We start from the raw sequence: 25,358 nt of genomic DNA, 5'->3' as shown, positions 1-25,358 counted from the left end.
CATAGGGGTCAGTATTATAGTAGTTATATTCCTGTACATAGGAGAAGTATTATAGTAGTTATATTCATGTACATAGGGGGCAGTATTATAGTAGTTATATTCTTGTACATAGGGGGCAGTATTATAGTAGTTATATTCTTGTACATAGGGGGCAGTATTATAGTAGTTATATTCGTGCACATAGGGGCAGTATTATAGTAGTTATATTCTTGTACATAGGGAGCAGTATTATAGTAGTTATATTCTTGTACATAGGGGCAGTATTATAGTAGTTATATTCCTGTACATAGGAGAAGTATTATAGTAGTTATATTCTTGTACATAGGGGGCAGTATTATAGTAGTTATATTCTTGTACATAGGGGGCAGTATTATAGTAGTTATATCCTTGTACATAGGGGCCAGTATTATAGTAGTTATATTCTTGTACATAGGGGGCAGTATTATAGTAGTTATATCCTTGTACATAGAGGGCAGTATTATAGTAGTTATATTCCCGTACATAGGAGAAGTATTATAGTAGTTATATTCTTGTACATAGGGGCAGTATTATAGTAGTTATATTCTTGTACATAGGGAGCAGTATTATAGTAGTTATATTCTTGTACATAGGGGCAGTATTATAGTAGTTATATTCCTGTACACAGGGGGCAGTATTATAGTAGTTATATTCCTGTACATAGGGGGCAGTATTATAGTAGTTATATTCTTGTACATAGGGAGCAGTATTATAGTAGTTATATTCTTGTACATAGGGGCAGTATTATAGTAATATCCTTGTACATAGGGGCCAGTATTATAGTAGTTATATTCCCGTAGATAGGAGAAGTATTATAGTAGTTATATTCTTGTACATAGGGAGCAGTATTATAGTAGTTATATTCTTGTACATAGGCGGCAGTATTATAGTAGTTATATTCTTGTACATAGGGGCAGTATTATAGTAGTTATATCCCTGTACATAGGGGACAGTATTATAGTAGTTATATTCTTGTACATAGAGGACAGTATTATAGTAGTTATATCCCTGTACATAGGGGTCATTATTATAGTAGTTATATTCCTGTACATAGGAGAAGTATTATAGTAGTTATATTCCTGTACATAGGGGGCAGTATTATAGTAGTTATATTCTTGTACATAGAGGACAGTATTATAGTAGTTATATCCCTGTACATAGGGGTCAGTATTATAGTAGTTATATTCCTGTACATAGGAGAAGTATTATAGTAGTTATATTCATGTACATAGGGGGCAGTATTATAGTAGTTATATTCTTGTACATAGGGGGCAGTATTATAGTAGTTATATTCTTGTACATAGGGGGCAGTATTATAGTAGTTATATTCGTGCACATAGGGGCAGTATTATAGTAGTTATATTCTTGTACATAGGGAGCAGTATTATAGTAGTTATATTCTTGTACATAGGGGCAGTATTATAGTAGTTATATTCCTGTACATAGGAGAAGTATTATAGTAGTTATATTCTTGTACATAGGGGGCAGTATTATAGTAGTTATATTCTTGTACATAGGGGGCAGTATTATAGTAGTTATATCCTTGTACATAGGGGCCAGTATTATAGTAGTTATATTCTTGTACATAGGGGGCAGTATTATAGTAGTTATATCCTTGTACATAGAGGGCAGTATTATAGTAGTTATATTCCCGTACATAGGAGAAGTATTATAGTAGTTATATTCTTGTACATAGGGGGCAGTATTATAGTAGTTATATTCTTGTACATAGGGGGCAGTATTTTAGTAGTTCTATTCGTGCACATAGGGGCAGTATTATAGTAGTTATATTCCTGTACATAGGGGGCAGTATTATAGTAGTTATATTCTTGTACATAGGGGGCAGTATTATAGTAGTTATATTCTTGTACATAGGGGGCAGTATTTTAGTAGTTCTATTCGTGCACATAGGGGCAGTATTATAGTAGTTATATTCCTGTACATAGGAGAAGTATTATAGTAGTTATATTCATGTACATAGGGGGCAGTATTATAGTAGTTATATTCTTGTACATAGGGGGCAGTATTATAGTAGTTATATTCTTGTACATAGGGGGCAGTATTATAGTAGTTATATTCTTGTACATAGGGGGCAGTATTTTAGTAGTTCTATTCGTGCACATAGGGGCAGTATTATAGTAGTTATATTCCTGTACATAGGGAGCAGTATTATAGTAGTTATATTCTTGTACATAGGGGCAGTATTATAGTAGTTATATTCCTGTACATAGGAGAAGTATTATAGTAGTTATATTCTTGTACATAGGGGGCAGTATTATAGTAGTTATATTCTTGTACATAGGGGGCAGTATTATAGTAGTTATATCCTTGTACATAGGGGCAGTATTATAGTAGTTCTATTCGTGCACATAGGGGCAGTATTATAGTAGTTATATTCCTGTACATAGGGGGCAGTATTATAGTAGTTATATTCTTGTACATAGAGGACAGTATTATAGTAGTTATATCCCTGTACATAGGGGTCAGTATTATAGTAGTTATATTCCTGTACATAGGAGAAGTATTATAGTAGTTGTATTCATGTACATAGGGGGCAGTATTATAGTAGTTATATTCTTGTACATAGGGGGCAGTATTATAGTAGTTATATTCTTGTACATAGGGGGCAGTATTATAGTAGTTATATTCTTGCACATAGGGGGCAGTATTATAGTAGTTATATTCGTGCACATAGGGGCAGTATTATAGTAGTTATATTCTTGTACATAGGGAACAGTATTATAGTAGTTATATTCTTGTACATAGGGGCAGTATTATAGTAGTTATATCCTTGTACATAGGGGGCAGTATTATAGTAGTTATATTCTTATACATAGGGGTCAGTATTATAGTAGTTATATTCTTGTACATAGGGGGCAGTATTATAGTAGTTATATTCTTGTACATAGGGGGCAGTATTATAGTAGTTATATTCTTATACATAGGGGTCAGTATTATAGTAGTTATATTCTTGTACATAGGGGGCAGTATTATAGTAGTTAAATTCTTGTACATAGGGGGCAGTATTATAGTAGTTATATTCTTGTACATAGGGGGCAGTATTATAGTAGTTATATTCTTGTACATAGGGGACAGTATTATAGTAGTTATATTCTTGTACATAGGGGACAGTAATATAGTAGTTATATTCTTGTACAAAGGGGGCAGTATTATAGTAGTTATATTCTTGTACATAGGGGGCAGTATTATAGTAGTTATATTCTTGTACATAGGGGGCAGTATTATAGTAGTTATATTCTTGTACATAGGGGGCAGTATTATAGTAGTTATATTCCTGTACATAGGGGACAGTATTATAGTAGTTATATTCTTGTACATAGGGGGCAGTATTATAGTAGTTATATTCTTGTACATAGGGGGCAGTATTATAGTAGTTATATTCTTGTACATAGGGACAGTATTGTAGTAGTTATATTCTTGTACATAGGGGCAGTATTATAGTAGTTATATTCTTGTACATAAGGGTCAGTATTATAGTAGTTATATTCTTGTACATAGGGGGCAGTATTATAGTAGTTATATTCTTGTACATAGGGGGCAGTATTATAGTAGTTATATTCCTGTACATAGGGGACAGTATTATAGTAGTTATATTCTTGTACATAGGGGGCAGTATTATAGTAGTTATATTCCTGTACATAGGGGGCAGTATTATAGTAGTTATATTCTTATACATAGGGGTCAGTATTATAGTAGTTATATTCTTGTACATAGGGGGCAGTATTATAGTAGTTATATTCTTGTACATAGGGGGCAGTATTATAGTAGTTATATTCTTGTACATAGGGGACAGTATTATAGTAGTTATATTCTTGTACATAGGGGACAGTAATATAGTAGTTATATTCTTGTACAAAGGGGGCAGTATTATAGTAGTTATATTCTTGTACATAGGGGGCAGTATTATAGTAGTTATATTCTTGTACATAGGGGGCAGTATTATAGTAGTTATATTCTTGTACATAGGGGGCAGTATTATAGTAGTTATATTCCTGTACATAGGGGACAGTATTATAGTAGTTATATTCTTGTACATAGGGGGCAGTATTATAGTAGTTATATTCTTGTACATAGGGGGCAGTATTATAGTAGTTATATTCTTGTACATAGGGACAGTATTGTAGTAGTTATATTCTTGTACATAGGGGCAGTATTATAGTAGTTATATTCTTGTACATAGGGGGCAGTATTATAGTAGTTATATTCTTGTACATAGGGGGCAGTATTATAGTAGTTATATTCTTGTACATAGGGGGCAGTATTATAGTAGTTATATTCTTGTACATAGGGGGCAGTATTATAGTAGTTATATTCCTGTACATAGGGGGCAGTATTATAGCAGTTATATTCCTGTACATAGGGGGCAGTATTATAGTAGTTATATTCTTGTACACAGGGGGCAGTATTATAGTAGTTATATTCTTGTACATAGGGGGCAGTATTATAGTAGTTATATTCTTGTACATAGGGGCAGTATTATAGTAGTTATATTCCTGTACATAGGGGGCAGTATTATAGTAGTTATATTCTTGTACATAGGGGGCAGTATTATAGTAGTTATATTCCTGTACATAGGGGACAGTATTATAGTAGTTATATTCCTGTACATGGGGGGAAGTATTATAGTAGTTATATTCTTGTACATAGGGGGCAGTATTATAGTAGTTATATTTCTGTACATATGGAGCAGTATTATAGTAGTTATATTCCTGTACATAGGGGGCAGTATTATAGTAGTTATATTTCTGTACATAGGGGGCAGTATTATAGTAGTTATATTCCTGTACATGGGGGGCAGTATTATAGTAGTTATATTCCTGTACATAGGGGGCAGTATTATAGTAGTTATATTCCTGTACATGGGGGGAAGTATTATAGTAGTTATATTCTTGTACATAGGGGGCAGTATTATAGTAGTTATATTCTTGTACATAGGGGGCAGTATTATAGTAGTTATATTCTTGTACATAGGGGGCAGTATTATAGTAGTTATATTCTTGTACATAGGGGGCAGTATTATAGTAGTTATATTCTTGTACATAGGGGTCAGTATTATAGTAGTTATATTCTTGTACATAGGAGGCAGTATTATAGTAGTTACATTCTTGTACATAGGGGGCAGTATTATAATAATAGTAGATCTATGGATATTATAACAGTATTGAAAAATGATACTGAATTTGTGAATCTCTATTTGTTATATAGAAACCCATTAAATAAGTACAAAATAAAAATTGGACACTTGATCTTTCAAGCAAAAGTATATTTTATATGATGTTATCACTGACAAAGCCATACAATAATTTGGAAAGAATTACACAGACGTCTGTACAAACAGAAAATGTGAAAGCCTCGGGTCTATATTCTATTCAAAGGAAGCAAAACAAAAAATAAAAATAAAAGGCAACATATATTTATACAAGTGATAACATTATCAGCACATGGATACAAAATATAAAGTATATTTCCATCTATATAAATACAGAGAGGGGGTTTTCTCTTCCTTTTTTAATAGCTTTTTTTTTTATTTTTTATACACTTATTTTATATTTTTTTTTTTGTATTTTTCATACTTTTGGTTACTGATTGCTTGGTTGATAGGTTGTGATGCACAATATATAATGTAAGCTTGGTAAGAGACCCTGGAGAACGCCGCCTCCATTGAGGTCCAATCAGGCAGGATCTCTTCTTTTTTTTTTGCCGTGGCCACAAAGCTCAGTGGAGGTTGAGTCTATAGGTAGAGGAGATATTGACCCATCTTGGCTCCTCCACCAACCTTGACCAAGGAAAGACTTGGAGGACAGTGGAGAAGAGAAGTTTTGTTGATGTATTTGCAGCATATTTTAGTGAAAACGTGAGATGTGGAATACTAGTCGGGAGTTTTTTCGTCTTTGTACGACATTTCCACCGTGTTTTGTGACTTCTGTGAGGGCTTATTGCGATATTGGGTAAAAACATAACATAATCTCAGGTGGAAACCCTGAGACTTCCAAGAAAACTGGAGAAGTTGATCTTGAACATTGGGTCAATGCATGGGAGACACTTCAAGGAAATAAACCTATAATATGGTCGTATTTGGGTCATCTTGGAGGTTGATGTTACTTCCTGGTCTGAAACTCCCAGAAGCTGATGGAAAAGTCCACCCCAAGGGAGAGGTTTTCCTATCTTTTTATTTATTGGGATCTATAATCAGGAAGAACATCAACCTCGAATTTGTCCAATTTGAAATTCCAGTAGCTGACATTGTTCCATGAGCTAGGACACCCAACGAGTAAGTCAGTAGAGCGCCACTGATTCCGTAGCCCTCCATCATATTGCTGACTTGATGTTTCATCATAGACTTGGATCCAATTTCTAAAGGATACGTTGGTCAACATGAATCTTTCGATAGGGGGATTTATTCTTTTAGATTTCATATACCTGGTGACTTACGTCTTATCATAGACCAGAAGACTTGTGCTCAAATTTCACATGGCTCATTGGTCAACATAAGTCTTCCGATAGAGCACAATTGATTCAGAAGCGCTCTACCATAGCACTCTATGGTGGCACTCCATTGGAGCACTCTGTTGAGCCCTACTGAATGATATATTGAGCATTTTATTCATACTGATGACTTAATGTTTCATCATAGATTGTCTGACTTGGTTACAAATTCCTAATGATAGATTGGTCAACGTGAATCTTTCGCTAGGGAGCCACTTACTTTAGTAGCGCTCTATGGAGGGCCTGTACAGAGGCCCTCTATGGTGGCACTCGATGGAGGCGTTCTGTGGAGGCGCTCTATGGTGGCACTCTATGGGGGCGCTCTACGGTGGCACTCTATTGAGGCGCTCTATGGTGACACTCTATGGAGGCGCTCTATGGTGGCGCTCTATGGTGGCACTCGATGGAGGCGTTCTGTGGAGGCACTCTATGGAGGCGCTCTGTTGTGGTGCTCTTTGGTGGCACTCTATGGAGGCTCTCTATGGAGGCTCTCTATGGAGGAACTCTATGGAGGCACCCTATGGAGGCACCCTATGGAAGCGCTCTATGGAGGCACTCTATGGTGGCACTCTATCAGAGAACTCTACTGAGCATTTCTTTTATACTGATGACTTGATGTCTCATTATAGACCAGAAGACTTGGTTACAAATACTGAATGATACATTGGTCAACATGAGTCTTTCGATGGAGTGCCACTGATCCCCTCTTTTGTGGCACTCTACTGAGTATCCATATTATATACAACATCCCTGGTGACTTGGGTTTCATCACAGATCATAAAACCTGGACACAACTTCTTAGAAATAAATCCTTTGTATCACAATGTTGTGGATGTAAAGTTGGGTTCTCCGTTAAGGCGTTGTGAAGTTTTCATCAATACTGAGAAGTCCTGGTAGTCCTTATATTCCACATCTCCACAAATAAAAAGTGCTCTGTTAAGGCAAGATCAGGCAAGGTGTCTTCTGGGTAACAAGGTGTCTTTGGTTATTAGTTCAAACATTGAAGGCTTTGTGTGTCCAGTGTAGAGCAAGCGATCCACCCTGCAAGGCTACATGGCCGTCACCGGAGAGGAGATACCGACCGGTGGAGACCACGTTTATCGGTGGCATGCGTGTCAGTGTGACTCCATCTGCCCCCCCCCTCTCCCATAGAAAATAAAATACTCTGTCCATGTGTGTGAGATCACATGCGTGAAGAAGAGAAGTGCTGGCGCGTAACATCATATATCTAACACGTGATTCTATATGATAGTCATTCATGTCCTGCTCATTCCACTATATAGAACATAAAAGAAGCCAGGTCCGCAGAGTTACATTCATGGGCATTGAAGACATTGCTAAACCAGTGGTTGGGAGGATGACGTGGATGAGAAGCCCCTTTAAGTCCAGGGACTTCACGGGACCCTCGAGTAAGATGCATGAGACATCATAAGACTTGGGGGAATATAGACTCTTAAAGTTCCATCAATGGTCAAGCAGCCAATCCATCCCATCCTCTGGTCTCGGCATCGATGGTCCCAACCCAAGTATTCCGCAATCTATATATATCTTAAAGGCAAAAAGCCCCCAGCGGAATCTTCAGTGGTCATAGAACGGGGACAATGATGGATCATATAGGACCGCAATAAGCAAAGGCTACAGGAACAGGCATCAGCAAACAAGATGGCGCCCACCTTCACAAGACAAGCTCATCCATTGTATATCATGAGGCTAAAAGGGAACCTGTGAGCAGCTGTGACTATACAGACTGCAGCCAGCGTGAGGAATTGTCCCTGGCTGTCCTCACACTGCTGTGCTCTGTGCTCTCTATGGCGTTGTCCCTAGAGAGATGTGTAGTCACGCCCGTGTGTATGTTGTTAGTAGTAGCAGAACTATGTGATGTGAAATATGGATTTATATTCCAGGACTAAAGCGGGTGATATGTCCTCACACTGCTGTGCTCTTTGCTTTCTTTAACCAGTATTATGTTATGTCCCTTGAGAGATGTGAAATCATGCCTTTGTGTATGTTGTTAGTAGCAGCAGGACTGTGAAATATGGATTTATATTCCAGGATTTTGGCTTCTGAAAGTACAATGTCGGTGTGTCCTCACACTGCTGTGCAAATAATCCCCTTCTTCACTCTAAGTAAAAGCTGTAGCATGCTCCTGGTTAAATACTGCAGCTTTTACATAGAGCAGAGGGGAAAAGCGGATGAAGTTCATTGCACAGACTTAAGAGCACAGAAGTGTAAGCAGACACCTTCAGGGCTGCTCTGCTTCGAGTTATCCAATCAGATAGAGATGCTCAAAGCAAAGCAGTGTGAGGACTCACTATGAGTGCACTTGACAAAGCTACAATCCTGGAATATAAATCCATTTATCATAGTCCTGTTGCTACTAACAACATACAAAAAAGGTCTGATGACACTTCTCTCCAGGGACAATACCTAACACTGGTTGCAGAGAGCACAGAGCACAGCGGTGTGAGGACACACCCCCAGTCCACTTGGAGAAGATAAAATCCTGGAATATATAATCCATGTATCCATGTATACACACAGGTCTGATTACACATTTCTCCAGGGATAACACCTAACACTGGATGCAGAGAGCACAGAGCACAGCAGTGTGAGGACACATCCCAAGTGCAATTGCAAAAGCTACAACCCTAGAATATTAAACATCTCTCTATGGCTTTTACCTGACACATCTCTAATAAATATGAGGATAATTTAAAGGGATATATATGAAAATGTCATGTGCCCCCTGGTGGACAAAAATGGGCAAAACACTCATGTTTGAGCTCTATATTTTTTGCAGAGCAGCCACTTGTGAGCTGCCGATGCCACAATCTTCCTGCCTGCAGCCTGTAATATTATATAATCCTCTGCATCGGAATGGGACGCGCTAAGCTCGCTACAAAACACGGGTTATCTTCTTAGTAACACATGAACCAGCGGCCTTCTACACACTGTATAAACTCTTTCACGCTAAACACCCTTCCACTGCCGGAGGGATCAGCGCTGATCCCCACAGCCAGAGGGGTGGCATATAGGGTGTTTGCCAGGCACTTTATACCAACCCCTGCCCCCTCTGATGGTGGAGCCCGACCGTCACCCCTGTGGGGCACTGAATGGGGTTAGTCCTAGAAGCAGGGGACGGTTAGGGGGTCACAGGGTTAAACACAGGTGCCGTCGTCACATCACAACTTCGAGAACGACGTGTTCTCATACACGAAAATGAAAGTACACACTCGCACGCCTCCCCCAAAACTGCCTCACCCCCGATCCCTCTCACATACCAAAACCTTCTACACACAAAGCGGAAAATACTGAAGATCTATAAAACGTCTGCCCAGGGCGGTCAACGAGCCCAGCGCTCAAGGACGGCGACCGAGGGGCCCAAAGTGCACCCCCTATTCTGTGGGTCTCATGTCTTTTAAAGAGAACCTGTCAGCAGGTGCATTGTCAGCAGATGTATTGTTCCTACAGAGATGTGTAATCAGACCTTTGTGTATGTTGTTAGTAGCAGCAGGGCTGTGACATAAAGATTGGTATTCCAGGATTGTAGCTCTGGTGCACTGGGACATGCCCTCACACTGCTGTGCTCTGTGCTATCTATATTGAGTTGCTCCACAGACAATCCCGGCTGCTCTTGTGGCATTTGTAGTTTTAACTAAAACTAAGGCATTTACTATATCACACAGTAGGAAAGGGACTGTGGAGCAACTCAATGGAGAGAAAACAGAGCACAGCAGTGTGAGGACAGGCCCCCCAGTGCAATTTGAGAAGCTACAATCGTAGAATATAGATCTATATATCACAGTCCTGCTGTTACTAACAACATAAGGTCTGGTTACACATCTCTCCAGGGACAATAAATAACACTCAGTGCGGTCTGTATGGTGACAGCTGCTGATAGGTTCCCTCTAAGGTTAGGACGTTATATGAACTATCACCCGGAATACTTCAGTAATGAGTCTGATTGGATAATACTGTAACATAAAGAGTCCTGACGAGTTTGTATATTATATATATTATCGTTGTCATGTCAGGGGGGGAGTGGATCTACTAAAGTGCAACCCAGTGTCACGAATGTTTTTTTTAGTGCTCCGTCTTCTCCGTATTAAATTATTTTACACAAAAGATTTCCATAAAATAAGACATTCCAGATTATCCAAGTACTCACCCCCCACCCCCACCCTTGGTGGGAGGAGCCAAAGGGGGTCATCATTTCATAAATTGGCCTTAAAATGACAAAGTGATTACAATGTTATGGAAATAGGTTGCAGTTTAGAAGATCAGACACTGGATGACATAAACGGGGGTCAAAGGGTAAAATGAGGAAACGGCATAACACTAGAGGGTTAAGGGGGGTATCACCCCATCCAACTGTACTGGTATGATTTATAGGGGTAACGAGAATGATCATCCCCCACGTCATCCAATCATGTGACAGGACCCCGACATAGATATCAGATGTGCCTAAAGGATGTATACGAGGTCTGATACAAGCACAATGTACAGCACAGAGCATCCACCCCCACCCCCCCACCCCCGGCCGGGGCGGAGCCGGAGAAATTTACATCCTTCATCTTCAAATATATGAACCACAGCAGGTTGCAATTCATTTGAACTATCTGTCAGTATGTGGTTATATAACCTACAGGCGTGGTTACTAAGACACAGATACGACACCGCCCCGGAGAAGGTATATCAGTAGTATAACGGGCAGAGGAGGTGCCCCCTAGTGGCAGGTTATGGTCTAGGCAGGTCAGGAATCCTCATCCTGGTGATCTATGTAGTAGTCTGGACCTATAGCTTATTGTACATTACAGCTTCGCCCCATCAAAATTATGGCTGATCGGGGCACGGATGAGGACTCTGGATTATATCTATGGAAAGCCACAACAATGGGAATACAACCAATCACCTCACTCCCAAGCAGTGACATCACTGACATTGCTCGCTGCAGACTGATGACATCACTGGCAAGGCAGCCTATCCACTCACTGCAGTCTGATGACATCACTGACAATGCAGCCTATCCACTCACTGCAGACTAATGACATCACTCACAGCGCAGCCTATCCACTCACTGCAGTCTGATGACATCATGGACATTGCTCGCTGCAAACTTATGACATCACTCACAGTGCAGCCTACCCGCACACTACAGACTGATGACATCACTGACAATGCAGCCTATCCAATACAATTGATGCTAAATGATTGGGAGCTCTTCATCCTTCCATCTAGTAGCCCACAGCTGCATTCTGCATCCCCACCACTAGGTGTCATTGGTCTCCCAATAGGTCTTAGTGCATGTGCCCCATATACCCCCCCCCCCCCCCCCAAATCCATATGGTAGCTTGAAGGGGGCAGTAAATGTGCTGAGCTCTGTACAGTCTAAGCCGTTATACAAAATATCGCCTGGTTATAACAGATCTCTAGACAATTCATTATAAATTCTGTGCACGCTACATAGGGTTTCTATATGCAGGTATATGGCGGTATACATTGTTTAGTATCTGCGGTAAGTGGTGTCTGTCAGTAATAATTAACACCTCTGTGTTATGAAGCGGTCGACGAGCCGATCCATGAGCCAATGAAATCGCAGCCGTCACCTTGGCGACTCCGGGGATTTTGCGGGGATACGGTTTTTCCACCGTTTGCGGATTGATTCCGTTTTTTGGGGTATTTTTGGTTTCTTGCTTCTCCTCCCCTCGGAGTACTGAGACCCCACATCACTTCCCTTTTCCCATAATGCACTTGCTCTCTTGCCCTCTTCTTAAAGAGTCTATATTCCAAATATTAGGCTTATTCGCGGACAGGGGGACGCGGGGAGGGGTTCATCTTTTTTGGGTGCCGATCACGCGGGAGACAAAGTTGACAATGGCGTTGGCCGGTTGGTTGGGGTCCAGCTCGGCAAACAGGTGGCAGACATTGTCGGTCGTGCTTCCTTGTTTCCTGGCCACAAAACCAAATAATCTGCGGGTGAGGAAAGGGTTAAAAGGGTTAAAACTGAGAAACACTCTTCTTTACAACCAAACCCTTATAATACTGAAGGATGAGGGTTTGTTACAGTTGCAGCAAGTCTGGACGATCCAATGTGGTACAAACAGCCCATTCTGAACTGATACATTGTAACGTCATAACAGAGGGTTACAATATAGGAATAGAGTGAAGAATGGATGCAACTGTAGCAAACCCTCAGAACAGAACATGAATCTTTTGTAGAATGGGGTTTCTACCTATAAAACCCCCTAAAGGGAACCTGTCGGCAGAAATCAGCATGGGGACAGCAGCCAGAGTAACGAATTGTCCTTAGAGAGATCTGCTGTACAACCCAACCAGAAGCCTTCTAAAGCTTTCATTAGAATGGAGGAGACGTGGAGCAGCTAAATGAACAGAGCACAGCAGTGTGAGGACAGAACCCTAATGCACTCTGAAAAGCTACAGTCCATATATCACAGTTCTGCTGTTACTAACAATATACACAAAACTATGATTACACATCTCTCCAGGAACACTACATAATACTGGCTGCAGAAAGCACAGAGCGCAGCAGTGTGAGGTATAATTACACATCTCTCCAGGGACAATACATAACACTGGCTGCAGAGAGCACAGAGCACAGCAGTGTGAGGTCTGATTACACATCTCTCCAGGGACAATACATAGCACTGGCTGCAGAGAGCACAGAACACAGTAGTGTGAGGTCTGATTACTCATCTCTCCAGGGACAATACATAAGACTGGCTTCAGAGAGCACAGAGCACAGCAGTGTGAGGTCTGATTACACATCTCTCCAAGGACAATACATAACACTGGTTGGAGAGCACAGAGCACCGCAGTGTGAGGTCTGATTACATATCTCTCCAGGGACAATAGATAACAATGGCTGCAGAGAGCACAGAGGACAGCAGTGTGAGGTCTGATTACACATCTCTCCAGGGACAATAGATAACAATGGCTGCAGAGAGCACAGAGCACAGCAGTGTGAGATATGATTACACATCTCTCCAGGGACAATAGATAACACTGGCTGCAGAGAGCACAGAGCACAGCAGTGTGAGATATGATTACACATCTCTTCAGGGACAATAGATAACACTGGCTGCAGAGAGCACAGATCACAGCAGTGTGAGGTCTGATTACATATCTCTCTAGGGACCATACATAACACTAGCTGCAGAGAGCACAGCAGTGCGCGGACACACCCACAGTGCACTTGGGGAAGATAGAGTCCTGGAATAGAAATCCCTCTCTGCAGGGACCATACATAACCCTGCCTGCAATCTGCATTTTCCCACCTGTTGATGTTTATTGTAATCCTGTAAAACCCCAAGCCAAACAGTGGGGGGCGCTACTTACTTGGCTGGAGTCCCATCCATCTTCATCCATCTGCAAAAAGAGAGGACGACAGGTCAGCGCTTCTGTAGCAGCGAATAAGGCACAGACAGGGGATGGGGGATGATAAGAGGGGCCTGCACATCTGTTACCCCAGGAGGGGCAATACACGAGAGCGACAGTCAGTGTGTAGCTACCCCCACCGTAGGGCAGAGAGGAGCACCTGATACTCACTTCCTCTCCTGCGGATCCACGTCACAAAACGTAACGGTATTCAGTGGGTAATGTCTCCTGAAGAAGAGCCTGAGAGAGGAGAAACACTGGACTGTAATAATCGTATAACGGTACGAGACAGCAAGGCATCTATATTACAGTTACATAGGGGGCAGTAGTGGGACATTTCTTACTTTCTCTGATTGTCAGTCAAGGTGATGCCTTGAGCGGAGACTTTAAAGTGTACGATGGTGGCAGTGGGCTGGGGGTCCGCACTCAGCGTCTCTGCGATGGTCTTGGCTATGGCCTGAGGTCCGGTCAGGGATTCCATGTCGATTGAATTAACAAACAACACGTTGCAGGCTGCAGGGAGACAAAGTGTTAGGAACGGCTCCGGCTCATTATCTCCCCCTCATTTCTGACCCATGAAATGTAAATCAGGGATCCAGGGTCCAACCAGCAGCTCAGAACCAGAACTGGTGGAGTCCATTCAGTTCCATAGTCTCTGCCAGTGAATGTGATCTGATCTGCACAATCCCAAAGTTTTCTTGCTGAATATGATTATTGCTTTGCAGAACTTTACTTCTTAGAAAGGATTGAAGTGTAACTTGGCTTGTGGCCACTTACCTGCTCCTTGCTTCAGTAGGTCGCTGGTGTTGGTGGGGGTTGCTGTTTCTCTGGTCTCATCTGATGGATCTAACAAAGAGACACGAGAGGGAAGAAGTGAGTGGGACCCTGTTATTATGGAGGTCAATCAAGGCCACAGCTGCCCCCCGCCCCATCAGTTATGGCATCTCATCTATATGTCACCTATAGCCCACATATAGGGACCAGTGCTCTAGGGTGTACTATAGGGTAGATAGAGGGAGATTCTCTGTTCCGGACCCTCATCTCTTGGCCAGAACGGTCACCCTAGAGGATCTGTCCTGCCCTGTATTATACAGACAATGGGGCAGCTTTATTAGGGTACACATAGTACACACTGCACATAGTACACACTGCACATAGTACGGACACTGCACATAATACGAAGGACACTGCACATAATACATAGGACATTGCCCATAGTACACACTGCCCATAGTACACACTGCCCATAGTACACAGGACACTGCACATAGTACACACCCGGCACATAGTACACAGGACACTGCACATAGTTCACACTGCAAACTACACAGAACACTGCATATAGTACACCCCCTGTACAACCCCTGCATATAGAACACAGGACACTGCACATAGTACAGAGGAATGTGCACATAGTACACACCCTGCACATAGTACACACCCTGCACATAGTACACACTGCACACTACACAGGACACTGCATATAGTACACACTGCACATAGTATACACTGCACACTACACAGGACACTGCACATAGTACACACTGCACTGCACATAGTACACAGGACACTGCACATAGTACACACTGCACTGCACATAGTACACAGGACAATGCACATAGTACACACTGCACATAGTACACAGGACACTGCACATAGTACACACTGCACATAGTACACACTGCACATAGTACACAATGTACATAGTACACAGGACACTGCACATAGTACACCCTGCACATAGTACACACTGCACTGTTTTGATAAATGTGGGACAATATATTGTTTTGAATGGACATTTTTATGATTACAGCTGATCCTAAGAGAACAAATAGAAAGAAACTTCCAGAGATTGTAAATAGAAGAGAACATCATGGATTTGCTGTTTTGCTTTACCTCGGCTGGGGATGACCAGCTTACAGGGCAGTGCCAGGGGCGTGATAGAGTGCTGATATACCAGTGCAGACAGGCAGCCTGGGAAGACAGAGATTACATTACCTAATGCCACAGATATAACATGGTTATATTTATAGGGAAGCAGAATAGTGAGCTCAGCTCTGGGGTATAATACAGGATGTAACTCAGCATCAGTACAGGATAAGTGATGTCATGTATGTACACAATGACTGCACCAGTAGCAGAATAGTGAGTGCAGCTCTGGGGTATAATACAGGATAAGTGATGTCATGTATGTACACAATGACTGCACCAGTAGCAGAATAGTGAGTGCAGCTCTGGGGTATAATACAGGATGTAACTCAGGATCAGTACAGGATAAGTAATGTCATGTATGTACACAGTGACTGCACCAGCAGCAGAATAGTGAGTGCAGCTCTGGAGTATAATACAGGATGTAACTCAGGATCAGTACAGGATAAGTAATGTCATGTATGTACACAGTGACTGCACCAGCAGCAGAATAGTGAGCGCAGCTCTGGAGTATAATATAGGATGTAACTCAGGATCAGTACAGGATAAGCAATGTCATGTATGTACACAGTGACTGCACCAGCAGCAGAATAGTGAGTGCAGCTCTGGAGTATAATACAGGATGTAACTCAGGATCAGTACAGGATAAGTAATGTCATGTATGTACACAGTGACTACACCAGCAGCAGAATAGTGAGTGCAGCTCTGGAGTATAATACAGGATGTAACTCAGGATCAGTACAGGATAAGTAATGTCATGTATGTACACAGTGACTGCACCAGCAGCAGAATAGTGAGCGCAGCTCTGGAGTATAATATAGGATGTAACTCAGGATCAGTACAGGATAAGCAATGTCATGTATGTACACAGTGACTGCACCAGCAGCAGAATAGTGAGTGCAGCTCTGGAGTATAATACAGGATGTAACTCAGGATCAGTACAGGATAAGTAATGTCATATATGTACACAGTGACTGCACCAGCAGCAGAATAGTGAGTACAGCTCTGGAGTATAATACAGGATGTAACTCAGGATCAGTACAGGATAAGTAATGTCATATATGTACCCAGTGACTGCACCAGCAGCAGAATAGTGAGTGCAGCTCTGGAGTAGAATACAGGATGTAACTCAGGATCAGTACAGGATAAGTAATGTCATGTATGTACACAGTGACTGCACCAGCAGCAGAATAGTGACTGCAGCTCTGGGGTATAATACAGGATGTAACTCAGGATCAGTACAGGATAAGTAATGTCATGTATGTACACAGTGACTGCACCAGCAGCAGAATAGTGAGTGTAGCTCTGGGGTATAATACAGGATGTAACTCAGGATTAGTACAGGATAAGTAATGTCATGTATGTACACAGTGACTGCACCAGAATAGTGAGTACAGCTCTGGAGTATAATACAGGATGTAACTCAGGATCAGTACAGGATAAGTAATGTCATGTATGTACACAGTGACTGCACCAGCAGCAGAATAGTGAGTGTAGCTCTGGGGTATAATACAGGATGTAACTCAGGATTAGTACAGGATAAGTAATGTCATGTATGTACACAGTGACTGCACCAGAATAGTGAGTACAGCTCTGGAGTATAATACAGGATGTAACTCAGGATCAGTACAGGATAAGTAATGTCATGCATGTACACAGTGACTGCACCAGCAGCAGAATAGTGAGTGCAGCTCTGGGGTATAATACAGGATGTAACTCAGGATCAGTACAGGATAAGTAATGTCATGTATGTACACAGTGACTGCACCAGCAGCAGAATAGTGACTGCAGCTCTGGGGTATAATACAGGATGTAACTCAGGATCAGTACAGGATAAGTAATGTCATGTATGTACACAGTGACTGCACCAGCAGCAGAATAGTGAGTGTAGCTCTGGGGTATAATACAGGATGTAACTCAGGATTAGTACAGGATAAGTAATGTCATGTATGTACACAGTGACTGCACCAGAATAGTGAGTACAGCTCTGGAGTATAATACAGGATGTAACTCAGGATCAGTACAGGATAAGTAATGTCATGTATGTACACAGTGACTGCACCAGCAGCAGAATAGTGAGTGTAGCTCTGGGGTATAATACAGGATGTAACTCAGGATTAGTACAGGATAAGTAATGTCATGTATGTACACAGTGACTGCACCAGAATAGTGAGTACAGCTCTGGAGTATAATACAGGATGTAACTCAGGATCAGTACAGGATAAGTAATGTCATGCATGTACACAGTGACTGCACCAGCAGCAGAATAGTGAGTGCAGCTCTGGGGTATAATACAGGATGTAACTCAGGATCAGTACAGGATAAGTAATGTCATGTATGTACACAGTGACTGCACCAGCAGCAGAATAGTGAGTGCAGCTCTGGAGTATAATACAGGATGTAATTCAGGATCAGTACAGGATAAGTAATGTCATGTATGTACACAGTGACTGCACCAGCAGCAGAATAGTGAGTGCAGCTCTGGGGTATAATACAGGATGTAACTCAGGATCAGTACAGGATAAGTAATGTCATGTATGTACACAGTGACTGCACCAGCAGCAGAATAGTGAGTGCAGCTCTGGGGTATAATACAGGATGTAACTCAGGATCAGTACAGGATAAGTAATGTCATGTATGTACACAGTGACTGCACCAGCAGCAGAATAGTGAGTGCAGCTCTGGGGTATAATACAGGATGTAACTCAGGATCAGTACAGGATAAGTAATGTCATGTATGTACACAGTGACTGCACCAGCAGCAGAATAGTGAGTGCAGCTCTGGGGTATAATACAGGATGTAACTCAGGATCAGTACAGGATAAGTAATAAGCAGAATAGTGAGCAAAATTTACAAGTGAAAACTTACCAAAATATGGCTCATTTGGACATCCCTTTAATTTCACTCCTCTGGGACTGGTCTCTATCAGGAAATGTCTCACCAGCTCATTTGTGGCATCTCCTGGTGGAGCAGAATATTCCCTCAGTATGGTACAGGGGGATGTGTAAAGAAGTGGATATAACATTGCGGGGGCATAGTCACCTTTCTTGCTGGGCTGGGCCGGGGTGGGGGGAGGGGTGGCGACTTTCATGGCGAGCCCATAGGCTCCTCTGAACGAGTGACTGTCCCGTATGATGAAGGCGCCCGGCTCCCTGTCCTTCAATAATGTTATAGCTGGAAAAGACATAAGAGAACATCCTATGAGCAGAAGTCCAGATCCGAGGTGAATGCTACCAGGTGGATCATCAATACATATGACGAACCTTGATCCCTTGAGATCTCGGGCTTGTACCAATACTTGGATGTGTCTTGGACAAATTTGACATTGGCTCGGGTTTCAGGACTTCCATCTGAAAGGAAAGATGAAACAATGTCTTATATGAGATGACGGACGTCCAGGAATATGTGAGGCTTCTGCACCGCAGAGCTTGCAGACATGGGTGGTCCGTACGTTCACACTTCCATGCCCATGCCTGATGCCCCATGGCCCAACCATCTGCTGAAATTTTACACCAGTCAGCGCTTGTTCTTTCTCTCTGTCCCCAAGCAATCAGAATATTTCTCCATAACTTCTCCACAGGATGGAGCCCGAGCAAATAGGTTCACAGATTCCTTCCTGCCTACTGTTTCCTCGCATCCTGACTTACTTTGGTTTCTTTAATGATCTCCCCCCCCCCCCCACACACTCCTGTCACTTTTTCTTGAATGTCTCATCTCCATCTTTTTCCTTGCCTTGCATCGGACTATGGATCTGTGTTGCCCATTGTTGAACTGACCTGCTAGCCCCATCCTGCCCTAGCTTGGACAAGACCTGAAGACAGACTCTCTGCCGGATGCCTGCCACTATGAACTTGTGTCTCTTTGCCATAAGACAACCTTCAAGGTGATCACTTCTTCAAGAGAGTAACCTGATGACTATCACTTCAAGATGTAGTAACCTGGTGACCATCACCTCAAGAGGTAGTAACCTGGTGACCATCACCTCAAGGGGTAGTAACCTGGTGATCATCACCTCAAGAGGTAGTAACCTGGTGACCATCACTTAAAGAGGTATTGACTTGGTGCCCATCACCTCAAGAGATAGTCACATGGTAATCATGACTTTCGGATGTTGTAAACTGATGACCATCACCTCAAGAGGTACTGACCTGGTGACAATTACTTAAAGAGGTATTAATGTGGTGACCATCACTTCATGAGGTAGTGACCTGGTAACCATGACTTCAAGAAGTATGGATCACCCCTCAGGGAAATCCATAAACTAATATGGAGATGAAATGGGGAAAAACCAGGGAGATTTATTGGATAGCACCCCTAGGAGTGATCCAAAGCCAGATTAGTTAGGTGACACATCTATTTCAACTAGGATACAGGGTAATTACCTGGCATAGAGAATTTGGAGAAGTCTGGCAACGTGTGAGTGAACGTCATAGTGCTGCCACCGCTTGGGCTGGACATCCCACTGGACATGGGAGAAGAAGCCTTCCCGTTCAGTGTGGAATAATTCGGCAAGCTGTTGGACCTATCCCCTGATGACATCCTCCTTTTCTCGGGCAGTGACGGTTGTGGCACGGGGCTTCCCTGCCGGTACAGGGTGGAGTCTGGTGAGGAAGACGATGGACTGCCAATGCTTTGGTAGTAAGCAGGGGACACCGGGAAGCTTGGGGTGGATGGAGCCTGGTATCCCGATGCACTGCTCTGTCGTGACAGCGTTGGCCTTCTGTCCTCAGGGGTGGAGAACCCATACATAACATGCCGCTCCATGCTGGGGCTCCCTGGTGTCACTGGGGCACTCCCTGTCATCACAGCCTGGTGTCGAGCCAAACTAGGACTGCCCGGGACCACTCCACCACTGCCATGTGCTGGAAGAGGGTGTCTGCTCAAGCTGGGGCTTCCAGGAGCATTGGACATGGTGGGAGTGACCATCCTCCGTACAAAGCCGGGGCTTGGTGGTGTGTTGGTGCCCACTGTGTTGGTGCCCACCGTTCTGTGGAGAGGTTGGGGGCTGCCGTGGACCATGTGCCCAGCCATTGGCATTCCAGAAAGTCCATCTGTCTGGATGATGGCATTATTAGGGCTGTAGGAGTAGCCTTCATATGAGCTGAGGGGGGTCCCGGCGAGGGGTGTCATGGCAGGGGGAGTGGGCGATGTGTTTTGGTAACTACTTTGGGGTGAAGGCTGGGACAAACTGGTGGACCTGAAACTGGAGTCTACAGAGGGTTGGGCGGGACTGGGGATACGGACACTGCCTTCTGCTGATGGGCAACTTCTTACAGACACCCTAAGGAGAAGAAGAATAAGAAGGTGAGTGTGCTACTGCCTCCTCTGCACTTACCCGCATCATTGTGTCCACCCATCATCAGGACATAGTCTGGGGGTACACCCAATCCTCTGGACTGATGAGGCCCATGGAGTGAGGAGCAGGCACTGTCTATATCCGGGCAAATGGAAGTCACAGTTACTTACCCGTCTGTGCTGTGTATGGGGCTGCTCGTAGAGATGGGGCTCGGGGTTGTGAAGGGAATGGGGTATCCTCCATTCCTGGTCAGGGTGTCCGTATTGTAAGTCGGATGGACACTGGGTGATGGGGGGGCAGCTGTCCGAGCCACCGACTCAACATAACTCCTGGGTTCTACAGAGGAAAGAGAAAAACTTCAAGTCAATCCTGTAAGAGACTCCGGAGATGGAAGAAGAACAACAAGACTCAGCAGGCAACAAGCTAAATCTAGCAGGCAGCAGAAGGGTTAATCATCAATGTGACGTCACCAGGCTCAAGATATGAGAATTAGGATGTAACCTCCTGGTGACGGATGGGAATGAACTGGCTTTTGTAGCCCAATCTGATAACCTTCTCCCCAGATGCAAGATCTCTGCTTGCTGTTGGTGGTCTGAAAGATTCTTATAAGCAAAAAACACAAACTTCTCTTATTATTAGAATCCCTCACAAAGCTGCATTTTGTTGCACTGTATCAGTGCGTTCATTCTTAATAAGTTGATTCTTTGGAATCAATTTATTTTATTTTAGCACATTTTTTCAATTTATTTTAACAAATAAAATGTTATTTTCTATGGAATATTTTTTCTATCACTAAAACCATTGCAATGATAATTGACCAATTCAGTTAATGACAACAAGCAGAGATCTTGGAAATCATGAAAAAAATGAAACAAACTATATTAGAAAACTGCTGTACTTTCTAATATGATTGAAGCCCATAAGGAGGCGGAGCCACATATAGACTGAAGAGTAATTGGCAGTATACGGAGCCGGGGATGGCAGTGCTCCTGTGACATTTCCCAAGGATGTAACAATGGGTTAATTGATCTCCTCTTCTCTTGTGGAACATTTTCTCACACAGACAAAGGGCGAAAGGGATCAGTCCATGAATAGTTAATTCTCCTTTCATCCCATTCACTCTCCGCCGGGCGGCTTTCACTGAGGTGCCCTACTTTATCCCCCACCCGTGAGGGCGCCCCCACCTGGCAGATTTCACATTCAGGAGTAAATGTTGATATCAGAGCTGGCATTATATCCTGCACGGCATTATGGGAATAAAGGGAATGAGTGGGGGGGGGGGGGTTATGTAACCCTGATTCTACATTCAGACAGGACCCAATAGTGCACAATGGGGAAGGTCAGGGCCCCCGTCTGCCGCAGTGTGGGTGGCCCCCGGGTCAATCATCCCATTTAGATTTGAATATGAAAAAGGTTCAGGTTCAAGTCTGGGGTCTCGTAGGGTTCAGCTCTCACTGCGGGGGGTGTCTATGGGGGCGCCAGGACTTTCTCAACAGGGTCCCATGATCTCATTAGGAGTCTTCTTTATTCCTGAATTATTCGATTGATTGGAATTCACTTATCTGGGAACAATGTGTTAATTAGGAGATGTGAAAGCTGCGGACCCCCAGCCCCCCACTCCCGGCAGAGGTTCACACCAGGACACATTGAAAACAAGGGGATATTTTGCAATTAATTGTCACATTGACTTCAATGCAATTAAAAATCACAAACATGAACTATTTGCAATTCCAATGTAGCGCAAAGCTGAAGTTTTGTGACAATGTATCAGTTCTGGCTTCCCCCATGAGATGCTATGATGAAAATCTAGAACAGATTCTACTGTCAATGTAAAAAATGAGATTGATTAGCCCCAGATGATATTATGTCCTGATACACTGCAACAAAACCGCAGCTGTGTGATTGTTTTTGAACCTGTGTCCATTCACACACAGGTAGTAGATGTTTTGAAACAAAAACTACATAGGAAATTTGCAGTAATTATGATATTAGGAGACAGAGTCTTGGAGGGAATGATGTAAAGAGTGATGCCCCCCTCCCCCTCCTCACTGACTACAGTCTCCCACTGTTGTCATGGAGCTGATATGGGTTGTAAGTAACATGCACCTAAAAATGATACAATGTAACAAATGGGAATAAACCAGCAACCACCAAGCAATGTAACAATCCCCTGGTTATAGATGGATCATGACAGGTCCTAAGGGGTTAATCAGACATGATCCGTCCCGGCCACTTACCTTCCTCGTAGCCATTAATGAGCGTTTCCATCTCTGAGAGGACGAAGTGCAATATTAATATAATGTAAGAGAGAAGGAAAAGATAAGAAGCCCCTCCCCCCTGACCATTCACTGACAGCCCGCGCCAACAGTCACAGGGTCACCCGCCCGACACTCGTTATTTTGTAATAGTCGTATTTACTCCACTTATCAGGAAAGTTTGGACAATTTGGTGTTGAGAAAATAAATTAACTCCTAGTGGTGCAGATAAAGTGAACTTCACATTATGGGGGTAAAATTGTAAAAGGGAACCTGTCAGCAGGTGTGACCATAAAGACTGCAGCCAAATGTTATGTATTGTCCCTGGAGACATGTGTAATCAGACCTTTGTGTATGGTGTTAGTAGCAGCAGGACTGTGATCTATGGATTTATAATCCAGGATTGTATCTCCTCACACTGCTGTGCTCTGTGCATTAAACAGTTGCAGCTAATATGGAGAGTGCAACAGCATAGCTGTACAATGGCTCAATGCTGGTAGGGGTAGAGAGGTGCAGGGGTCCCGATTCCTGAGGACCCCATGAATTCCCTGGGAGTTATTCTGGATATAGGAGGGGAGCACCATGAGCTGACATTGTCGGACACGGCCCCAGTGCGATTCTCCAGTGTTTCCTGTACAGATATTCATCTTCACTACATGACAAGCACCCTGGACTATCTACATCTGGAACCCTACAACTTATTACATCACAAGGACATCCTATTAACTAGGGATATACATTGTTTCTCAATCACCAGCAGAGCAGTGAGTGCAGCTCTGGAATATGTTATGTAACTCAGGATCAGTACAGGATAAGTAATGTCATGTATGTACACAGTGACTGCACCAGCAGCAGAATAGTGAGTGCAGCTCTGGAGTATAATACAGGATGTAACTCAGGATCAGTACAGGATAAGTAATGTCATGTATGTACGCAGTGACTGCACCAGCAGAATAGTGAGTGCAGCTCTGGGGTATAATACAGGATGTAACTCAGGATCAGTACAGGATAAGTAATGTCATGTATGTACACAGTGACTGCACCAGCAGCAGAATAGTGAGTGCAGCTCTGGGGTATAATACAGGATGTAACTCAGGATCAGTACAGGATAAGTAATGTCATGTGTGTACACAGTGACTGCACCAGCAGCAGAATAGTGAGTGCAGCTCTGGGGTATAATACAGTATGTAACTCAGGATCAGTACAGGATAAGCAATGTCATGTATGTACACAGTGACTGCACCAGCAGCAGAATAGTGAGTGCAGCTCTGGAGTATAATACATGATGTAACTCAGGATCAGTACAGGATAAGTAATGTCATGTATGTACACAGTGACTGCACCAGCAGCAGAATGGTGAGTGCAGCTCTGGAGTATAATACAGGATGTAACTCAGGATCAGTACAGGATAAGTAATGTCATGTATGTACACAGTGACTGCACCCGCAGCAGAATAGTGAGTGCAGCTCTGGGGTATAATACAGGATGTAACTCAGGATCAGTACAGGATAAGTAATGTCATGTATGTACACAGTGACTGCACCCGCAGCAGAATAGTGAGTGCAGCTCTGGGGTATAATACAGGATGTAACTCAGGATCAGTACAGGATAAGTAATGTCATGTATGTACACAGTGACTGCACCAGCAGCAGAATAGTGAGTGCAGCTCTGCAGAATAAATTGTACTTCAGAGCTGTTCTCATTATTCTACTGATTATAAAATATTGTATCATTAATATAAATGTAATAACATTCCCCATTCTATGATATAATTTTGGAAGAACTCACCTCCAGATTGCTGCAGTAGGATGTCCGCTGGGTTGTGAGGCTTTAACCCCAGGGCTGACAGAGGAGTCTTGGCCAAACCCGGTGGAGAACGAGCCACTAGTGGAGAAGGAAGAAGTTATCTATCACAAAGCTTTGTAAATCATGTCATTAGGCTTCCTGAAAGTCAGGC

General features: G+C 42.9%; 1 protein-coding gene across 18 annotated transcripts in view; it reads right to left on the bottom strand.

The window, feature by feature from the left end:
* Window positions 1-5,287: 5,287 nt before the first annotated feature.
* The window catches only part of TNS1 (tensin 1), a 272,482-nt gene continuing 252,411 nt past the window's right edge, over window positions 5,288-25,358 (bottom strand). For 12 of the 18 annotated variants that reach the window (XM_072121970.1, XM_072121981.1, XM_072121973.1 and 9 more), the window contains 13 exons: window positions 25,190-25,285; window positions 23,384-23,416; window positions 21,317-21,482; window positions 20,233-21,131; window positions 19,114-19,200; window positions 18,893-19,024; window positions 18,719-18,811; window positions 15,817-15,894; window positions 14,698-14,766; window positions 14,265-14,433; window positions 14,092-14,160; window positions 13,882-13,911; window positions 5,288-12,495 (listed from right to left, as the gene is read on the bottom strand). In XM_072121970.1, coding sequence (XP_071978071.1) covers window positions 12,357-12,495; window positions 13,882-13,911; window positions 14,092-14,160; window positions 14,265-14,433; window positions 14,698-14,766; window positions 15,817-15,894; window positions 18,719-18,811; window positions 18,893-19,024; window positions 19,114-19,200; window positions 20,233-21,131; window positions 21,317-21,482; window positions 23,384-23,416; window positions 25,190-25,285 — 2,060 coding nt within the window. In that variant the 3' untranslated portion in view covers window positions 5,288-12,356. The remainder of the gene's footprint in view (window positions 12,496-13,881; window positions 13,912-14,091; window positions 14,161-14,264; window positions 14,434-14,697; window positions 14,767-15,816; window positions 15,895-18,718; window positions 18,812-18,892; window positions 19,025-19,113; window positions 19,201-20,232; window positions 21,132-21,316; window positions 21,483-23,383; window positions 23,417-25,189; window positions 25,286-25,358) is intronic. The other 6 variants (XM_072121979.1, XM_072121982.1, XM_072121988.1 and 3 more) reach the window with 2 other exon arrangements.

This window comes from Engystomops pustulosus, chromosome 8 (genome assembly GCF_040894005.1).
Source record: "Engystomops pustulosus chromosome 8, aEngPut4.maternal, whole genome shotgun sequence".
NCBI lineage: Eukaryota > Metazoa > Chordata > Amphibia > Anura > Leptodactylidae > Engystomops > Engystomops pustulosus.
The sequence above is the reverse complement of the archived record's forward strand: the minus strand, read 5'-3'. Positions and strand labels throughout refer to the sequence as shown.